The 19,313-nt window shown below is 56.5% G+C and overlaps 1 protein-coding gene across 2 annotated transcripts in view; it reads left to right on the top strand.

Annotated features, from left to right (window-relative positions):
- OBSL1 (obscurin like cytoskeletal adaptor 1) overlaps window positions 1–19,313 on the top strand; it is a 21,670-nt gene continuing 2,357 nt past the window's right edge. Inside the window, exons 1-16 of one of the 2 annotated variants that reach the window (XM_012445990.3) lie at window positions 308–1,319; window positions 3,130–3,399; window positions 3,485–3,736; window positions 3,879–4,181; window positions 4,325–4,621; window positions 6,257–6,529; window positions 8,168–8,440; window positions 9,061–9,333; window positions 12,544–12,816; window positions 13,853–14,128; window positions 14,202–14,489; window positions 14,672–14,947; window positions 15,564–15,833; window positions 15,998–16,270; window positions 17,631–17,897; window positions 18,739–18,851. In XM_012445990.3, coding sequence (XP_012301413.3) covers window positions 308–1,319; window positions 3,130–3,399; window positions 3,485–3,736; window positions 3,879–4,181; window positions 4,325–4,621; window positions 6,257–6,529; window positions 8,168–8,440; window positions 9,061–9,333; window positions 12,544–12,816; window positions 13,853–14,128; window positions 14,202–14,489; window positions 14,672–14,947; window positions 15,564–15,833; window positions 15,998–16,270; window positions 17,631–17,897; window positions 18,739–18,851 — 4,989 coding nt within the window. Of the gene's footprint in view, window positions 1,320–3,129; window positions 3,400–3,484; window positions 3,737–3,878; window positions 4,182–4,324; window positions 4,622–6,256; window positions 6,530–8,167; window positions 8,441–9,060; window positions 9,334–9,723; window positions 10,012–12,543; window positions 12,817–13,852; window positions 14,129–14,201; window positions 14,490–14,671; window positions 14,948–15,563; window positions 15,834–15,997; window positions 16,271–17,630; window positions 17,898–18,738; window positions 18,852–19,313 lie in introns of those variants that run through there. The other variant, XM_012445988.3, reaches the window with a different exon arrangement.

The following is a 19,313-nucleotide window of genomic DNA, read 5'->3' on the forward strand; positions in this document are numbered from 1 at the left end:
TAGAGCAGGAAGCCAGGCCGCGGGCAGAGGAGGCTGCGGGGCCCCTCGCTGGAGAGCCAAACAGGAAGGACTGCCCCCTAAGCGCCGGGCTCTGGGTCAGGGAATCGCCTCCGCCGCAGAGCCGCAGCTCCGGGCCGAGGGTAGGGAGGCGAGCAGGGAGCGGGCGGCCTGGGAGAGCTCCGCGGGTCCCCGCGCCCGGTCGCCAGCCGCGCCCCGGCCCCGGGGCCCTCGCCGCCGCCTCCGGCCTCGGCTCGCCCTCCGCCCACCCTCCCTGGTTCGCCACTGCGGGCGGTCTGCGGCCGCCGCGATGAAGGCGAGCTCGGGGGACCAGGGGAGCCCCCCGTGCTTCCTGCGCTTCCCGCGGCCCGTGCGGGTGGTAAGTGGCGCCGAGGCCGAGCTCAAGTGCGTGGTCCTGGGGGAGCCGCCGCCCGTCGTGGTGTGGGAGAAGGGCGGGCAGCAGCTGGCGGCCTCGGAACGCCTGAGCTTCCCGGCGGACGGCGCGGAGCACGGCCTGCTGCTGAGCGGCGCGCTGCCCACCGACGCGGGGGTCTACGTGTGCCGCGCCCGCAATGCGGCCGGAGAGGCCTACGCGGCGGCCGCCATCACCGTGCTGGAGCCGCCGGCCTCCGAGCCCGAGCCGCAGCCCGCTGAGCGCCCGCTGCCGCCGCCGGGATCCGAGGAGGGCGCCCCGGTCTTCCTGACGGGGCCGCGGTCCCAGTGGGTGCTGCGGGGGGCGGAGGTGATGTTGACGTGCCGGGCGGGGGGCCTCCCCGAGCCCACGCTGTACTGGGAGAAGGACGGGATGGCGCTGGACGAAGTGTGGGACAGCACCCACTTCGCGCTCGAGCCTGGCCGTGCCGAGGACGGCCCGGCCGCGAGCCTGGCGCTGCGCATCCTGGCGGCACGGCTGCCGGACTCCGGCGTCTACGTGTGCCACGCCCGCAACGCGCACGGCCACGCGCAGGCTGGCGCGCTGCTCCAGGTGCAGCAGCCCCCCGAGAGCCCGCCCGCGGACCCCGACGAGGCCCCGGCGCCCGTGGTGGAGCCGCTCAAGTGCGCGCCCAAGACCTTCTGGGTGAACGAGGGCAAGCACGCCAAGTTCCGCTGCTACGTGATGGGCAAGCCCGAGCCCGAGATCGAATGGCACTGGGAGGGCCTCCCGCTGCTCCCGGACCGCCGCCGCCTCATGTACCGCGACCGCGACGGCGGCTTCGTGCTCAAGGTGCTCTACTGCCAGGCCAAGGACCGCGGGCTCTACGTCTGCGCCGCGCGCAACTCGGCGGGCCAGACGCTCAGCGCGGTGCAGCTGCACGTGAAAGGTACGGCAGCGCCCGGGGCCCGGGGAGCGGCCTTGCGTGTCCTCCGAGGCCCGCCGAACCCCGGCCCCTCTTGGTGCCCGGCGCTGCCCTGAAGACTGGGGGAGGGGAGGTCGGCAGGAATATTAAAATACCAAACCCGCCCGCCTCCCACTCCCCAGAGATTCGGATTTAGTAGGTCTCCAGGGTACTCAGGAGCTTCTTAGAAAACTCCCCAAATGATTCTGAGGCAGATGGAACACCACAAAGAAGTGATTGATGTACAAACCTAGAAGGGCCTAGAACTCTTCTCCCCTAGTGGTTTTCAACGTCTTTGTTATTTTACTCCTCCTTCCCCAACTGAATTCACAACCGGAGCCCCAATAGATGAAACAGATAAAGGAGTATTTTTTGGGTGTAAATTGTTGAGTCTAAGTTTGTAACAGGCTTCTAAAGCATCAGTGAGAATCAGGAGGCCGTTTTATTGAATATAGGCATTTGAAGTGAAGGCTGCATTCGTGGTTCAGGCTCTGAACCCTGTGGGGACGGCCTGGCTGCATCTGTCACCTTGAGAAACCACCGTTTCAGTGGAAAGGTGGACTTGAGGGTGGACATATGTCCTGAATGTTTTTACTGTTCTTTGATTAAACTGCTCCCCATGTTTGAAAGAAGAGGAAGGTGAAGGAGAGATTTACATTTCAAAGTTGAATCACCAACAGTATCCAATAAACGCTTACATTCTCATAAACAGAAAATTCAAAGGGAAAAAAACACACCCCAAACTCACTGGAAGGTAACGCTCTCCATAACAGGATTCATCACAGTGCAAAGGATTACGCCTTCACTAGTTGTCCAGATATTTCTCTCGGAGGAAAAACAAAGTTGGTAAATTATCCTGAGTCCTGCCTGGCATGCAGTGAAGCATGTGGCCCCCCGGGCTGTGGTGGTGGCCTCACTGGTACAGTTCGATGTGCACAGATTTGCCAGGCTGGTGTGGATCTGGGCCTCCATCAGGGAGGAAAAGCCCTGAGGGAAGACTAGAGGTGCTTCCCAGAGTTGCACACACACAAAATTTGCTTCTCCAGCAACCTAAATTGACCTTCTGGTTTCTAACATCCTGTTTTCTTTTTTTTGAAATACACTTTTGTGTGTGTGTGTGTGTGGAAACAGAGTTTCGCTCGTTGCCCAGGCTGGAGTGCAATGGTACAATCTTGGCTCACCGCAACCTCTGCCTCCCAGGTTCAAGCAATTCTCCTTCCTCAGCCTCCCAAGTAGCTGGGATTAGAGGCATGTGCCACCATACTCTGCTAATTTTGTGTTTTAGTAGAGATGGGATTTCTCCTTGTTGCTCAGGCTGGTCTCGAACTCCCAACCTCAGGTGATCCACCCGCCTTGGCCTCCCAAATTGCTGGGATTACAGGCAGGAGCCACCTTGCCTGACTGAAATACACTTTTGAAAAGAGTTAAAATATTTTAAATTCTACTCAGACCTTTGTGGAATATATGAAATGCTTGGGGAGGCGGGGCCAGGAACAGTTTGGAAATCACCAATGTGGTCCAACCCTTTTTTCCCCATTTTACAAGTAAGGAGACTGAGGCTCAGAAACATTGAAATGGACTCTCTCAAGGTGATGCGGCCAGTAAGTGTCAGGCCTGGATGAGAACTTAGGCCATCTTAGGAACCACCACTTGCCTTCTGGTGGTTTTCTGTGATTCCACAATGCCTGCTGGCTCTGCGTGAAGAGCATGCAGCCTGAGCTAATGCACTCTGAGGAGTCCTCTTCCTAGTCTGGCCCTTCTCCAGAGCCCTCTCTTGTCTCTCCCCTCTCCACAGAGCCCCGCCTCCGGTTCACAAGGCCCCTGCAGGATGTGGAGGGCCGTGAGCACGGGATTGCCGTGCTAGAGTGTAAAGTACCCAACTCCCGCATCCCCACGGCCTGGTTCCGAGAGGACCAGCGGCTGCTGCCCTGCCGCAAGTACGAGCAGATAGAAGAGGGCACCGTCCGGCGCCTCATCATCCATAGGCTGAAGGCGGATGACGACGGTGTCTACCTGTGCGAGATGCGGGGCCGGGTGCGCACCGTGGCCAATGTCACAGTCAAAGGTTGGCTGGCCCGCGGGGAAGGGGCTGAGGCAGAGGCAGGCAGGTGCTCAGACTCCAGGCTGATGGATTCCCGTCTGCATCTCAGGGCCCATCCTGAAGCGCCTGCCCCGGAAGCTCGATGTCCTGGAGGGAGAGAATGCAGTGCTGCTGGTGGAAACTCTAGAGGCCGGGGTCCAGGGACGGTGGAGTCGTGATGGAGAGGAGCTGCCAGCCATCTGCCAGACCACCTCAGGCCACATGCATGCACTGGTCCTTCCAGGGGTCACCCGAGAAGATGCTGGCGAGGTCACCTTTAGCCTGGGCAACTCCCGTACCACTGCGCTGCTCAGAGTCAAATGTGAGGGCAGGAAGGCCTCTGGACAGGCGGGCCAGGGTGGGAGGTTGGCCAGATGCCCCAGCTGGGTTGGTGAAGTAGATTTAAGGTGGAAGGGCTGTGGAGGCCCGAGCAAGGCTGGAACACATCCTTGCCTTGGTCTTAGGCGTCAAGCACAGTCCCCCAGGGCCCCCCGTGTTGGCAGAGATGTTCAAGGGCCAGAAGAACACGGTCCTGCTGACCTGGAAGCCTCCCGAGCCTGCTCCCGAAACCCCATTCATCTACCGGCTGGAGCGGCAGGAAGTGGGCTCTGAAGACTGGATTCAGTGCTTCAGCATCGAGAAAGCCGGAGCCGTGGAGGTGCCGGGCGACTGCGTGCCCTCCGAGGGTGACTACCGCTTCCGCATCTGCGCAGTCAGCGGACATGGTCGCAGTCCTCACGTGGTGTTCCATGGTTCTGCTCACCTTGGTGAGTTGGTCCTGCCAGACCCGCCCATCATTTCTCCCTTCCCCAGCCCTCAGTGCTGGTCCTCTCACAGGCCTGCCATCCACCAGCCTCTGCCCTCTGCCACCCCTTCTAGTTCTAACAGCTGCACTCTGTCACTGCCTCAGTGCCCACAGCTCGCCTGGTGGCAGGTCTGGAAGATGTGCAGGTATACGACGGGGAAGATGCCGTCTTCTCCCTCGATCTCTCCACCATCATCCAGGGTACATGGTTCCTTAATGGGGAAGAGCTCAAGAGTAACGAGCCGGAGGGCCAGGTAGAACCTGGGGCCCTGCGGTACCATGTGGAGCAGAAGGGCCTGCAGCACAGACTCATCCTGCATGCTGTCAAGCACCAGGACAGCGGGGCCCTGGTCGGCTTCAGCTGCCCCGGCGTGCAGGACTCAGCTGCCCTCACCATCCAAGGTTGGTGCCTGTGGGGACCTGAGTGGGCAGAGAGGGTCAAGACACAGAAGTCCTGTTGGCAAAATGAGGCAGATGCTGTTCCCATTTCTTGTATCTGAGCCAGGACAGCAAGGAGCATCCACGATGGGCTCAAGTGGAGGACTCAGAGGTCCAGAAGGCCAATTTCAACCCACATGCAACATCCAGAGCACCCCTTGTTATCTTGATATATGTCAGCATCATATCCCAATTCTCTGGAGTGCTTTGTGGTTTACAGGATTCTGTCGCATTTGTCATCTCATTTGAAAGACACAGACCCTGGCTGCTAGTCCCTGACTACCTCCTGCCCTATTGTTCAATTCCTGACACTGCCATTGCAACTTCCTACCTGCCATGCACAGTCCTATGTCACCTTACATAGATTAACACAATCTTCTCGATGGCCCTATAAGATAGGTTCTTTTTTTTTTTTTTCCCAGACAGAGTCTCACTTTGTCTCCCAGGCTGCAGTGCAATGGTGCAATCTCGGCTCACTGTAACCTCCGCCTCCCAGGCTCAAGCACTTCTCCTGCCTCAGCCTTCTTAGTAGCTGGGACTACAGATGTGCATCACCATGCCTGGCTTATTTTTGTAGTTTAGTAGACATGGGGTTTCACCCTGTTGCCCAGGCTTATCTCGAACTTAAGATAGGTTCTTTTGACATTCCCGTTTTATAGCAGGGAGACAGGCACAAAGAGGTTAAGTGACTTGCTCAAAGCACAGAAATAATGAGCAAGGTGCTGAATTATGAACCCAGGCAGTCTGGCTACTGATCACACTGTGCCACCTGCTGAAAGAGGGAAGGAGGAGAACAAGGCATCCCTGAGGAGGAGGGGGGTTGAAAGTTCAAGGATCATACTAGCATTTGCCATGTCACCATTGCTGGAGTTGGTAAGACCAATCAAGGAATCTGCTGGCACCCATGCCCAGGGTCTTGGGGTGATTCACTGTCAGCATCACAGGCAGAAGGCCAGGTGAGACCTGACCAGCAACCAGAGCAGCATTTTTCAAAGTGGGACCTGGGCTCCCTGACATCAGAACCACCTGGAAGGCTGGTTTATAATGCAGATTTCCTGGCCCCTGCACACTTGGGAGTCCAAGAATTCTGCATTTTTAGAAGGCTCCCTAGGAATTCTTATGCACAGCCAAAACACTGCTCTTAAGGGTTGGTGTGTAAGCCCAAGCCTATTTTTAAAAACCCCAACAACAGGCCAGGCATGGTGGCTCACGCCTGTAATCCCAGCACTTTGGGAGGATGAGGCAGGTGGATCACCTGAGTTCGGGAGTTTGAGACCAGCCTGACCAACTTGGAGAAACCCTGTCGCTACTGAAAATACAAAAAAATTAGCCAGGCATGGTGGCGGGCACCTGTAATCCTGGCTACTAGGGAGGCTGAAGCAGAAGAATTGCTTGAACCCGGAAGGCAGAGGTTGCAGTGAGCCGAGATCGCGCCATTGCACTTCAGCCTGGGAAACGAGTGAAATTCCATCTCAAAATTAAAAAAAAAAAAAAAAAAAAAAAAAAAAAAAAAACAGCAGTTGTTCCCGATGCATCCACCCCAACACTGAGCCCATGTACCAGAGACAGGGGTGCTTATCTGTGCTTCTCCCCACACAGAGAGCCCGGTACACATCCTGAGCCCCCAGAACAAGGTGTCATTGACCTTCACAACCTCAGATCGGGTGGTGCTGACCTGTGAGCTCTCAAGGGTGGACTTCCCGGTGACGTGGTACAAGGATGGGCAGAAGGTGGAGGAGAGTGAGTTGCTGGTGGTGAAGATGGATGGGCGCAAACACCGTCTGATCCTGCCTGAGGCCAAAGTTCAGGACAGTGGCGAGTTTGAGTGCAGGACAGAAGGGGTCTCGGCCTTCTTCGACGTCACTGTCCAAGGTCAGGAACCATGCCAGCCTGGGATCCTCCAGCCAAGGCTGACTGTGGGGCCGCATAAGCTATGCCCCATGGTCTGCTGCCTACTTGGGGAAGTCCTTTACATGGAGAGCCTAGTGGCCCAGGGGACATGTTTCAGATAACTCTGCACTTGCTTTTTTTTTTTTTTTTTTTCTGAGACAGGGTCTCTGTTGCCCTGGCTGGAGGGCAGTGGCACGATCTCAGCTCATTGCAACCTCCGACTCCTGAGTTCAAGCGATTCTCCCACCTCAACCTCCCAAGTAGCTGGGACTACAGATGTGCCACCACGCCCAGCTAATTTTTGTATTGTTTGGTAGATACGGGGTTTCACCATGTTGGTCAGGCTGGTCTCAAATTCCTGATCTCAAGTGATCTACCTGCCTCAGCCTCTGAAAGTGCTGGGATTACAGGCGTGAGCCACTGCGCCTGGCTTTTTTCTTGCTTTCTTTTTTAAGGTGAGGGTCTCTCTCTTGTCCAGGCTGGCCTTGAACTCCTGTGCTCAAACGATCCTCCTTCCTCAGCCTCCTGAGAGCTGGGACTATAGGCGTGCACCACGCGTGGCCTGCCTTTGCCTCCTAAACTCCTTAAACACTAACACTGTCTAGCATACTCACTGCCCACATAGCCTCCGCTGGGTTGGGTGGGGGAACAAAATGCAATTAAGGGGAGGAGAGATGGGAGCGAACACTTTTTGGGCACTTACTCTGAGCCAAGCGCTATGCTAAGGATTTCCAGTATACGCCCTTGTTTAATCTTCACAACTAGATGAAGGGCAATATATCTCCAGTTCAGAGACAAAGAAACGGAGGCTGTGAGTCACATGACCTCTGTCACACCATAGCTGGGAGTCACAGGATTGTGCTATTCCTGCTGCCTCAGAGAGTCAAATGGAAGCATCGAGTGCAGTCGCCCCGAGGTTCTCACAAGGCAGTCCGTGGGCTGGCCGCTTTAGGAAACTCCTGGAAGGTGCTTATAAATGCAGATGCCCAGGTTCCCTGGACTGTCCAGAGCCTCAATATCCAGGGTGGAGCCTGAAGATCCTCTCTTAACAAATATAGACTCTCTGAGAGAGCAGCTTGGCAACCACGGATCCCACTCGTCTCACTGAGTGGAAGTCCTGTTTTCCACACTATTGCCAGGAGATCCTGTGACCCCTGCCTGAATGCGCCCTGTGACAGGGAACTCACTACCCGGAGAGGGACTGTCTCACTGTTGCCACTTGTTGGGCCATCCTTCACCTCCTGCCCGCCCTGGGGGCTTTCTTGTAATAATAGAAGCAGTCAGCATGGCCCTGATGTGGCTTGTGACAGTGACCTCCCTTCAGCCTAGACAAATAATGGCTGCCACTCTTTGAACTCTGTGCCTCCTTCCCTCCATGTACTCACCCCACCACCTCTGATCTTTTGGGGACCCTCAGAGCACTCTGCTGCCACATGATGTGCCATATCTCACCTGCCATGCCTTCAGTATTCCTTGTCATTGTCCCTGAGCCCCTACACAGCAGGGCCTTAGCCCTCCCCAGGGTCCTCCTGTGCAGAAACAGTGTCTCCTGGCCACACAGCTAGTTAGGACTCATTGTGTGGGGGTGTCTGTGCAATGCCATCTCTGCTCCCTACCCAGATCCCCCTGTGCACATCGTGGACCCCCGAGAGCATGTGTTCGTGCATGCCATAACCTCCGAGTGTGTCATGCTGGCCTGTGAGGTGGACCGAGAGGACGCCCCTGTGCGTTGGTACAAGGACGGGCAGGAGGTGGAGGAGAATGACTTCGTGGTGCTGGAGAATGAGGGGCCCCATCGTCGCCTGGTGCTGCCTGCCACTCAGCCCTCAGATGGGGGCGAGTTTCAGTGTGTCGCTGGAGACGAACGTGCCTACTTCACCGTCACCATCACAGGTGGGGGGCCGGTTGGGGAGCCAGGAGGGCCTGGGAGGCACAGGGGAAGGTGCCCCCTGCTGCCCTCCCCCTGGCAGATCAGACCTCCTCCCTTTCTCCTCAAGCTATGGTCTAGTCACACTCAGGAAACATGTTATCGAAAGCACATTGGTCTTGGTTAAGGAAGCCATACCTTCTCTCTTCTCCTGAATACCTCTACCAAGGGAAATCTTTGGGGACAGTGAGTCTATTGCAGGGAAGAGTCTAGGGCAGGTGGCCTCAGGCATTAGAGAGGCCAAAAGATCTTGGCCTCTCCATCTGGGGACCCAACCCTCCTCCTCAGTTCCACCCTTCATACCATCCCTGTCCCAACCCAGAGAATGTGGAGCATTTCTACAGCCGGGGCTGACTCCATGGTCCCCACTGTGCAGCCCCCTGCTCAGCGCAAAGGCTGGTGTGCTTTTGTGACAGCTGTATTCGTGTGTCTCTAGCTGTGAGTAACTGTCAGCTGCTGTGAGACACAATCTCAGGGAGGTCCTTCTTCAACATATAGGGTAGGGGACACAACTGGATCAGGGAGGGCGGCAGGCCTACACCTGGCCCACCTGTCATGCCTGGCAGTAGCTGTCCCTGTCCTCCAGATGTCTCCTCGTGGATCGTGTATCCCAGCGGCAAGGTGTATGTGGCAGCCGTGCGCCTGGAACGTGTGGTGCTGACCTGTGAGCTGTGCCGGCCCTGGGCAGAGGTGCGCTGGACCAAGGACGGAGAGGAGGTGGTGGAGAGCCCCACGCTGCTCCTGCAGAAGGAAGACACCATCCGCCGCCTGGTGCTGCCCGCCGTCCAGCTCGAGGACTCCGGCGAGTACTTGTGTGAAATCGACGATGAGTCAGCCTCCTTCACTGTCACCGTCACAGGTGTGGGTCCAGCCTAGCTCCCCGGGGTCACAGAGACAGCCCTGAGCCCTGGAGGAGCTGGCCACATAGCCCCAGCTAGCACCCTGGGGAGGAGGGAGGTGTGGGCTGCAGGTACGTGTGCCAGGGTTCTTGCCTAGATCAGCCCAGGGCTCCTATTCGAGGAAACAAGCCCCTCCCCAGTGCCCAAGGCCAGGCCTAGCTCTGCACCACAATTCATTTACTGAGCACTTGCCCTGCACCAGGCACTGGGAGTAGCAGGTGAGTAATGCAGACACGGTTCCTATTCTGAGAGAGCTGCCAGTCTAGGTAAGGAGGCAGCTGTTAACCAGGGGTCGCAAACGGGCAGTCCCGGGGCCTGTGCATTCCACATATGCTTTGTTTGGTCTGCAGAGTCTTACCAAAGTCAGGACAGTTCAAATAACAATCCGGAGTTATGCATCCTCTTGAAAAAGCCGAAGACCCGGCGGCTCTGGTCCCGCTTCCCCCCATGGCGACGAACAGCTGGCACTGAGTAGCAGCTGCCCCTGCAGTCTGGGGCCCACATTCCTCTGTCCCACCCTCCTTGCCATTGCTTTTTGCCTCTCCCCAGGCTGCTTCAGCCGCTGACCTAACCTGGCCCCTGTGGGCATTTGAGTTTGCGACCCCTGTGTTAAACCAATAAACATGCAAAAAAATGTACAGTGACACCTGGTGATAAGTACTGGGAGGACCAAGGGCAGAGGGCTCAAGAACGCAGAGCAGGAGGGTCAGGGAGGGCCTCAGAGAAAGTTGCCCTTTCACACACAGGAGCCAGCACTGCGAAGACAGAAATGGCCGCTTCCCTCCAGGAGTGCACAGCCTGGCAGGAAAGCCAGACGCCTTCCAGGATCTTAGAGCATGGGTTGTTGTCTAGAGCTTCTGTAGGGACCCTGGGGCTGAGAGCCACCACCTGGCCAGGCAACAGGAAGTGCTTTCTTTTTTTTTTTTTTTTTTTGAGATGGAGTCTCGCTGTCACCCAGGCACCCAGGCTGGAGTTCAGTGGCGCAATCTTGGCTCACTGCAACCTCAGCCTCCCGGGTTCAAGTGATTCTCCTGCCCTGCCTTAACCTCCTGAGTAGCTGGGACTACATGCGTGTGCCACCATGTCCGGCTAATTTTTTGTATTTTTAGTGAAGATGGAGTTTCACTGTGTTAGCCAGGATGGTCTTGCTCTCCTGACCTCATGATCCACCCGCCTTATCCTCCCAAAATGCTGGGATTACAGGTGTGAGCCACTGCACCTGGCCAGGAAGTGCTTTCAAAGCTGATACTGGAGCTAAGGGGAGGTGGGTGTGGGCAGGAGGTTGGTCGGGGGGAATATTGGAAGCAGGAGAAGCTCAGGACGACTGTGGAAGTGATGGAGTTTCAGTGTCAGAGACCTCGGGGAGCTGGCTCACAGTGCCCAGTCCAGTGTGTGTGTCGGGCTGGGGGTCCCTAGGGCTGGGCTGCTCTGGGTGGCACATAACCCCAGTGGCTGCGCTGAAGCCACTTCAGCCACAGTCCTGTCCTCCCCTAGCCCTGCCCTGAAAGTCACGCCCCATGCTGAGCTGTTTGGAGGCCCCCCTACTCCCTGCACCCCAGCTAGTCCAGCCTGCATACACAAGCCCACAATGCCTAAGAGGCCTTCTGCACACATTCTGCCCTGTAGCAGTCACCTTCAACCTCTCCTCCCCAGCCCCGGCCAGACATAATGGCCACAGCCACACAAATGCCAGCTCACGCCCAGGCTCCCAACAGAACACCAGTCTCTTCACAGAGAAGTTCGCACAAACATCACCTCTCCTCTAGGCCAGAGCAAATCAAATCTGACACCAAGCTGAAGTTCCAGGGCTGGGCGGCCACCCCGGTCCCATCACTGCACTCTGTCCTCTCTCCCTGCCCTCACCTTCCCCACCCCTCAGGCAGCTGCACTCTGCTCTCTCTCGGCCTTGCTCGGCCACAGAGGACCAGCCTGCATCCTTCAGACCCTTACAGCAAGCAAGCCCACGGGGGAGGTGGGTTGTGTGGCTCAAGGCAGGAGTCCTGGTGGAGGCGGAGGGCTGAGTGGGAGCTTGTTAACCTCGTACATGCGGGCCCCTATGCAAACTCCAAGACTGGGAAGCTAGCAATTCCTCAGCCCCGCCACCAGGGGGCCAAAGGCTGAAGGAGTACTAAAGTCTCCCCGAAACTTGAAGATTCTGGGGGGGGCTGGGGGCAGCAGGAGTGTTGGCAGGCCTAGGCTTCATGCACTGGTCACCTCTAATATTTACATGGTTCCCTTTCTGCGGAGAAGTGACTGGAACTTGGAGATGAACTCTCAGAATCAGCATTTAGCACCCCTGGGGAACTCTCAGACAGACGGATGCAAAAAGCACTACTGAGTTCCTGCAAGCCTTGGTTTCGAATTCCTGCCACTACCTGTGGAATCTGAGCCTCTCTTTGACAGAGAGCATTCCTTTCTCCTGCCCCAGAGTGGGTGCAGCCAGCTGTGATCTTACAGAAGTTGTATAATCACTCTGTGCCCTTACATGGAAAATGGGGGTAAAACACTACCTTCCTCTTAGGATCGCCGTGAGAGTTAAATGTTTCAAGTGCTTAGGACTGTTTCTGGACCTCAGGAAGTGGCTTATCAGTGTTTGCTATTGCAGATCCACTATCCCTTATCCATAATGCCAAACAAAATCGAAAGGCTTTTTGTAAGTTCGGTATTCCAAATCATTTCAGTAAAACCTGAGCTTGATTGCTCTGAAGCTATTTCTGTGTTTTAATAGCCTGCCAAAAGTGAATATAGCTATAGCTGTATATCAATAAGATATGAGAATCTTATAGTCTTATATCTATAAGATATAAATCTATTATAGATATATTCTTATAAGATTCTATATCTTTCAGTATATCCTGCTTAGGGTGAGTGTAGTATGTGTTACACCACAGATATGTTAATGTGACTGATGAAGGGAGAGGACCCCCTGGGGGCTGAGGAAGCTATGTGGTAGATGAGAAATGCATCATTTCCAGAATCCAAAGCATTCTGGCTTCTGTAACACCTCTGGCCCCAGGGATTTCAGAGAACAAATTGTGGACCTATTATTGCTAATTATTATTATACTTATTATTATTATCATGTGGGTGACGGGATCTTCATGCTGCCAAATGGCTCCAGAGAGGCTGACGGTGAGCTTGTGACAGCCTGTGGTTGTCCCCACCCTGCAGAACCCCCAGTGCGGATCCTGTACCCCCGGGATGAGGTGGCCTTAATCGCTGTGACCTTGGAGTGTGTGGTGCTGATGTGCGAGCTATCTCGGGAGGATGCCCCTGTGCGCTGGTACAAAGACGGGCTGGAAGTGGAGGAGAGTGAGGCCCTGGTGTTGGAGAGGGATGGGCCACGCTGCCGCCTGGTACTACCTGCTGCCCAGCCTGAGGACGGGGGAGAGTTTGTATGCGATGCTGGAGATGACTCGGCCTTCTTCACTGTCACTGTCACAGGTAGGCAATCTCTGGAGCACACAGAGGAGGTAGAGACGTAGGAGGCTAAGGGACAGACACCCACCTCCCCCACCCCATCCCAGCCTTCCCCTTATCTAGCCTCCTTGTGTTTGGCCATCAGATTCCTACTTGGCCACATCAGGTCAGGACCAGAGGCCTGGTGGGAGGGTGCCCATCAATTAGAACCGTTCATTCATGCATCCATTCATTCAATACTCATTGAGCGACTACTATGTGCTTGGCACTGTTTTAGACACTGGGGATACAGCAGTGAACCAGTGAGACAAAATCTCCTGTCTTCACAGAGCTTATACTCTAGCAAGAGTGGACAGACAAAAAATAAGAGATGGTTTGTCAGGTGGTAATGAGTGCATCAGAGACAAAGCAGGGAAAGGGGATAGGAAGTAGGGTGGGTGTGGAGTGGGGTGTGTAGATCTGGGTGTGAGTCTGGATCTGCCTCTTTCTGTCTGTGTGACCTTAGCAAGTCAGTTTCTCCTAAAGAGGCCTCAGGTCCTCATCTGTGAAGTGCAGCCAGCAGCTGTGCACCTGTTTCGGGGTGGTCACAGTAACTGATTAAAAAAACACAGGACTGGCTGGGCACAGTGGCTCATGCTTGTAATCCCAGCACTTTGGGAGGCCGAGGCGGGCGGATCATGAGGTCACAAGTTTGAGACCAGCCTGGCCAATATGGTGAAATGCCATCTCTACTAAAAATACAAAAAACTTAGCCGGGTGTGGTGGCACATGCCTATAATCCCAGCTACTCAGAAGGCTGAGACAGGAGAATTGCTTGAACCTGGGAGGTGGAGGTTGCAGTGAGCCAAGATCGCACCATTGCACTCCAGCCTGGGCAACAAGAGTGCAACTCCATCTCAAAAAAAAAAAAGCAGGGCTTAGCACAGTGCCTGGCACACAGCAGCTGCTCCATGGACTGCAAGAGCTGTGCTGCCAGGGGGTAGGGCTGAGGATCTGGTGGGTACGGCAGGAGAGGCCTGCTGCCCAAGCCCATGTGCCCGTCTCTCTGCCCACCCACCAGCCCCACCAGAGAGGATTGTGCATCCAGCAGCCCGATCCTTGGATCTGCATTTTGGGGCTCCCGGGCACGTGGAGCTGCGCTGTGAGGTGGCCCCAGCTGGGTCTCAGGTGCGCTGGTACAAGGATGGGCTGGAAGTGGAGGCATCAGACACCCTGCAGCTGGGTGCCGAGGGGCCCACCCGCACCCTGACTCTGCCCCACGCCCAGCCTGAGGACGCCGGGGAGTATGTGTGTGAGACCCGGGATGAGGCCATCACCTTCAATGTCATCCTGGCCGGTGCGTGCTTCTGGCTAACCTGGGGTGGGGAGGCAAGGGCAAGCATGGGCTGACACCCTCCTCTCTTGACCAGAGCCCCCAGTGCAGTTCCTTGCTCCAGAGACAGCCCCAAGCCCGCTCTGTGTGGCTCCCGGGGAGCCAGTGGTGCTGAGCTGTGAACTGTCCCGGGCTGGTGCCCCTGTGATCTGGAGCCACAATGGGAAGCCCGTGCAGGAGGGAGAGGGCTTAGAGCTCCATGCCGAGGGCCCCCGCCGAGTCCTCTGCATCCAGGCTGCAGGCCCAGCCCATGCAGGGCTTTACACCTGCGAGTCTGGAGCAGCCCCAGGAGCCCCGAGCCTCAGCTTCACCGTCCAGGTGGCTGGTGAGTACAGCCTGGACACTAAGCCTGTGCGTGACACCCCAAACCCTGTAGGATTCCTGCTTTTCCAGCATGCCTTGCCCATCCCTGTCCCACTTTTCTCAGGACCTTCCCGTCATGCCCCCCACTGCCCTCCTAAAAGCCCTGACTCTCCTTCTGAGTGACCTCCAGCTCTGACCCCACAGAACCCCCTGTGCGGGTGGTGGCTCCCGAGGCAGCGCAGACGAGGGTTCGGAGCACCCCAGGCGGGGACCTAGAGCTGGTGGTGCACCTCTCCGGGCCGGGGGTCCCTGTGCGCTGGTACAAGGACGGGGAGCGACTGGCGAGCCAGGGGCGGGTGCAGCTGGAGCACGCCGGGGCCAGGCAGGTGCTGCGGGTGCAGGGGGCACGGAGTGGGGATGCTGGGGAGTACCTGTGCGACGCGCCCCAGGACAGCCGCATCTTCCTTGTCAGCGTGGAAGGTAACAGTGCACCCCTCACATCCTGTGGGCTCTGGCACCCCAAGGACCACCTGCCACAATTCTGGGGCTCCCTTACCCCTCCACCCCGCTTTGCTGCCTCTGGCTCCAACCAGTGCATGTGTGACTATCACTTGGATAGGGGCTCAGGGCTCCCCTTTCCAGAAACCCTCTTGTGAGAGTGGCATAGGTGGTTAAAAGCAGGCGCTCCGGAGTCCACCCACCCAGGTTCCAGCCTGGATTCTGTGCCCCAGTAGTTGTGTGACATTGGCCAAGTTCTTCAACCTCTCTGAGCCCCAGCTCTGAAAAGAGGGGACAGTGCTTGTCTTACAGGCCTGTTGTGACAAGTACATGCTCTAAGTAGGGTCCCTGGTAAATGATCTGTTATTATTAGGATGTCACAGAGGTGGGACGCTAGGCTAGGATTTCTAGGAACTGACTGAAAGGAGTGGCAGGGAGTTAACATCTTGTCCTTTGGGCCACCCTATGGCCCATACATAGTAGGTCCTCATGGAAGGTTTGTTAAATGACTGGGGATGAGGGCCTGTACCCTGAGGAAGGGATGAAAGGGGAGAAGGGAAAAGACCCAGCATGGCTCACTGCCTGACCATGCCCTCAGAGCCACTGCCGGTGAAGCTGGTCTCGGAGCTGACACCACTTACTGTCCATGAGGGCGATGATGCCACGTTCCGGTGTGAAGTCTCCCCACCAGATGCCGATGTCACCTGGCTGCGCAATGGAGCCGTCATCACTCCAGGGCCCCAGGTGGAGATGGCCCAGAACGGTTCAAGCCGCATCTTGACCCTGCGAGGCTGCCAGCTGGGGGATGCAGGGACCGTGACTGTGCATGCAGGGAGCACAGCCACAAGTGCCCGGCTCCATGTTCGAGGTTAGGTCCTGATGAGGATGAGATGCTTTGTGTCCCGTGCCTGTACCCCTATCCTGGACCCCCGCAGCCTTGCCCGTCCACCTAGGGACAGACCAGTAGGATGGAGCAAGGGGCCAGCCTTGAACCCCACCAGGCTCCATGGCCTCCTCCTTCTTCCCCACCAGAGACAGAGCTGCTGTTCCTACGGCGGCTGCAGGACGTGCGGGCAGAGGAAGGCCAGGACGTGTGTCTCGAAGTGGAGACAGGCCGAGTGGGTGCAGTGGGAGCCGTGCGCTGGATGCGAGGTGGGCAGCCCCTGCCCCACGACTCTCGCCTGTCCATGGCCCAGGATGGGCACATCCACCGCCTCTTCATCCATGGTGTTGTACTGGCCGACCAGGGCACCTACGGCTGCGAGAGCCACCATGATCGCACCTTGGCCAGGCTCAGCGTGAGGCGTGAGTGCCCTGTCCTCTCTTAATGAATTACCCGCTCCATAGCACAGCCTTTCCTGGCTGTCCTGGAGTCCCTCAGGCCCTGACCAAAGTACCCCTCACCACTGAGGAAAGTCAGCCCTGGCCGTCCCAGTCCGAGGGTGGAACCTGCAGCAGCCTGTCCAAAGCAAAACTTTTCTTTTTCTAATGTTTTTTTATTTACCTTAGAAGTCTGTGTGGATTTTGCATTCCATTTCATATTTCCAAGTTGGCCTTGCTATAAACATAAATATTCTCCAAAAAGACTTGCCATGGGCATCCTTCAGTCATGCGTTCTAGGGATACACATACTCATTTAAGTAGCAGGGATGGCTGGCAAACAGCACCCCACTCCTCCTACGCCAAGCTGGAGCCCCCTGTTTCCTCTGTGACCTCATGCAACTTATGTAACCTCTCTGAGCCAAAAGTCCTTAAAAAATGGGGCTGAGACTAGATGTAGTGGCTCACATCTGTAATCCTAACACTTTGGGAGGCCAAGGTAGGAGGATCCCTTGAGGCCAGGAGTTTGAGGCCAGCCTGGGCAACATAGCAAGACCCTATCTCTAAAAAAAAAAATTAGCCAGGCATGGCAGTGTGAAAAAAAAAATTAGCCGGGCATGGGAGTGTGCACCTGTAGTCCCAGCTACTAGGGAGGCTGAGGCAGAAGGATTGCTTGAACCCTTGAACCCAGGAGTCTGAGGCTGCAGTGAGCTACGATCATGCCACAGCATTCCAGCCTGGGTGATGGTGAGACCCTGAGTCAAATATTAAAAATGGGGTTGATCCCCGTCTCAAGTGTCTCTGGGAACATAAACTGAGATAACATGAAAAAATGCTTACACAGAGCTTGGTGAATAGTTGCCACTGGTGACACATATCTCTTCTAACTTATTTCATTCATGAAATCATCGCAATAAACCCGTGTCCCAATGTTATTCACCTTGTACAGCTGGGGCAGCTGGGGCCTGGAGAGGTCAGGCCATTTGCCAAAGATCACACAGCACACAAACTCTGTGGTAGAGCGAGGTTCTATTCCTAGTGTACATGACTCCAAATTCCATGTTCCTTCCAGTGTCACAGCACCCCTAATCCAGACTCCATGAGCCCCTAACCACACTCCTCCCCTTTCCTGTGCCCTCATCTCCTAACCTGAATCCAGCCTGCCCCCACCAAGTCTATCCGCTGTGCCTCCTCCTTCCTGCACACTGGTTCTGAACTATTTTGGTCAGGGCCTTAGGTTGGGTGTTGGGGGGTACAGGCGGGGCCAAGGGATGGAGGAGCCACTGCAAACCCTGCCCAGAGCTGGAGGCCTCATCGTCCTTCTCTCTCCATCTTCCCCGGCCAGCGAGGCAGCTAAGGGTGCTGCGGCCTCTGGAGGACGTAACCATCAGTGAAGGGGGCAGTGCCACCTTCCAGCTGGAGCTGTCCCAGGAAGGTGTGACCGGGGAGTGGGCCCGGGGTGGAGTCCGGCTGCATCCGGGGCCCAAGTGCCACATCCACTCAGAGGGCCAGAGTCACCGATTGGTACTCAGCGGCCTGGGCCTGGCCGACTCAGGCTGCGTCTCCTTCACGGCGGATTCCCTGCGCTGCGCAGCCAGACTCGTTGTGAGAGGTGTGGGTGCCAAGACCACAGCCTGCCTGCTGACCTGTGTGGCCCTACTCACCCCAGGCATGAATACTGACCCCCAACTCGTGTGACCCCCTGACCCTTTGGCCCTGTGTGGCTCTCATTGACATCCCTGCCAGAGTGTGACCCCCAACCCTTTGGTCCTGTGTGGCCCCAGAGACTCCTCTGCCTGAGTGTGGCCCCTGACTGCCCCAGGCTCTGCCAGCCACTGACTGATGAGCATGCCTATGCCACTGTGGTTCCTGCTGTCTGCCTGCCGGCACACTACCCCACTGACCACTCTAACTGTGACCCTGCTGGCTACACTGCCTGCCATGGCTCCCTCTGCCTGCCTGAGTGTAGTCCCTGTGACCACTCGAGTCCTTCCAATCCACTGACTGCCTAGGGTGACATCGCTAGCAACTCTGCTGGAGTGTCCCCCATTTTTGCTTCCAGCCCCAGGATGTTCCCACTGACCACACCTGCTCTAGCACGTTGCTCATTGCTCCTCTGAACCCATTGGGTCCATGCCCACCTGTGGGTGACTCCACTGGCATCTCTGCTCGTTTCCCCATTGCCCTCCGGCTCCCAGCCTCTCCCCACGGAGCACCTTAAAGTGTGACTCTCAGTTGGCGGCTCCTAACCCATTAGCCCTGTGGCCCTGCCGTGACCCTCCCCGAGCCCCCTTCCACTGACTGATCCTTCTTGGACCACTTGACCCAGCTCATCCCCCGACTCGCTAGTGTCCTCTACTGACCCCTTGTGCCTAAGTGTGTGCCTTCCTTGTCCCTGTAAGCTGGGTCCCCATCCTGCTCCCTCTGCACTGTCCTCTCTCTCCCACTCCCAGAGGTCCCAGTGACCATCGTGCGGGGACCACAGGACTTAGAGGTGACCGAGGGCGACACAGCTACGTTCGAGTGCGAGCTTTCCCAAGCTTTGGCTGATGTTACCTGGGAGAAGGTCAGAGCCCAACCCCAGCCCAGCCCACTTCAGTATAATAACACCAACAATAATAATGCCCCAAGAAACAACTAATACTTCTTCAGCGTGTGTGCCTGGCACTGTGCTAAGGTTTGCATTACGTTTAATCCCTTACTCCTTACAACTCTAGGAGGTAGGTCTTGTCATTGTGTTATCTATGAGGAAACTGATGCTCAGTGGGACGAAATTACCTGCCCAAGGGCAGGCCAAAGAGGTGGAGCCCATATTTGAATCCAGGTTTGCCTAATTCCAGAATCCGTGACCATGTCCTCCTGTGACTGATACTTGGCTCTGGGCTTCCCGTGCACCTTGGCGGCCCTAAGGTCCCCAAAGGGTGACACCTTCTCAAAGAGGCTCCTGGCACGGCCCCGAAGGCGTGGGACAGCCCGATCCCAGCTTAGGAACACGAGATACACATAAACTCGCCTCAAGACCCCTTAG

The sequence above is a fragment of the Aotus nancymaae genome, unplaced genomic scaffold, assembly GCF_030222135.1.
Source record: "Aotus nancymaae isolate 86718 unplaced genomic scaffold, 86718_ANA_hifiasm-v0.15.2.pri h1tg000008l, whole genome shotgun sequence".
NCBI lineage: Eukaryota > Metazoa > Chordata > Mammalia > Primates > Aotidae > Aotus > Aotus nancymaae.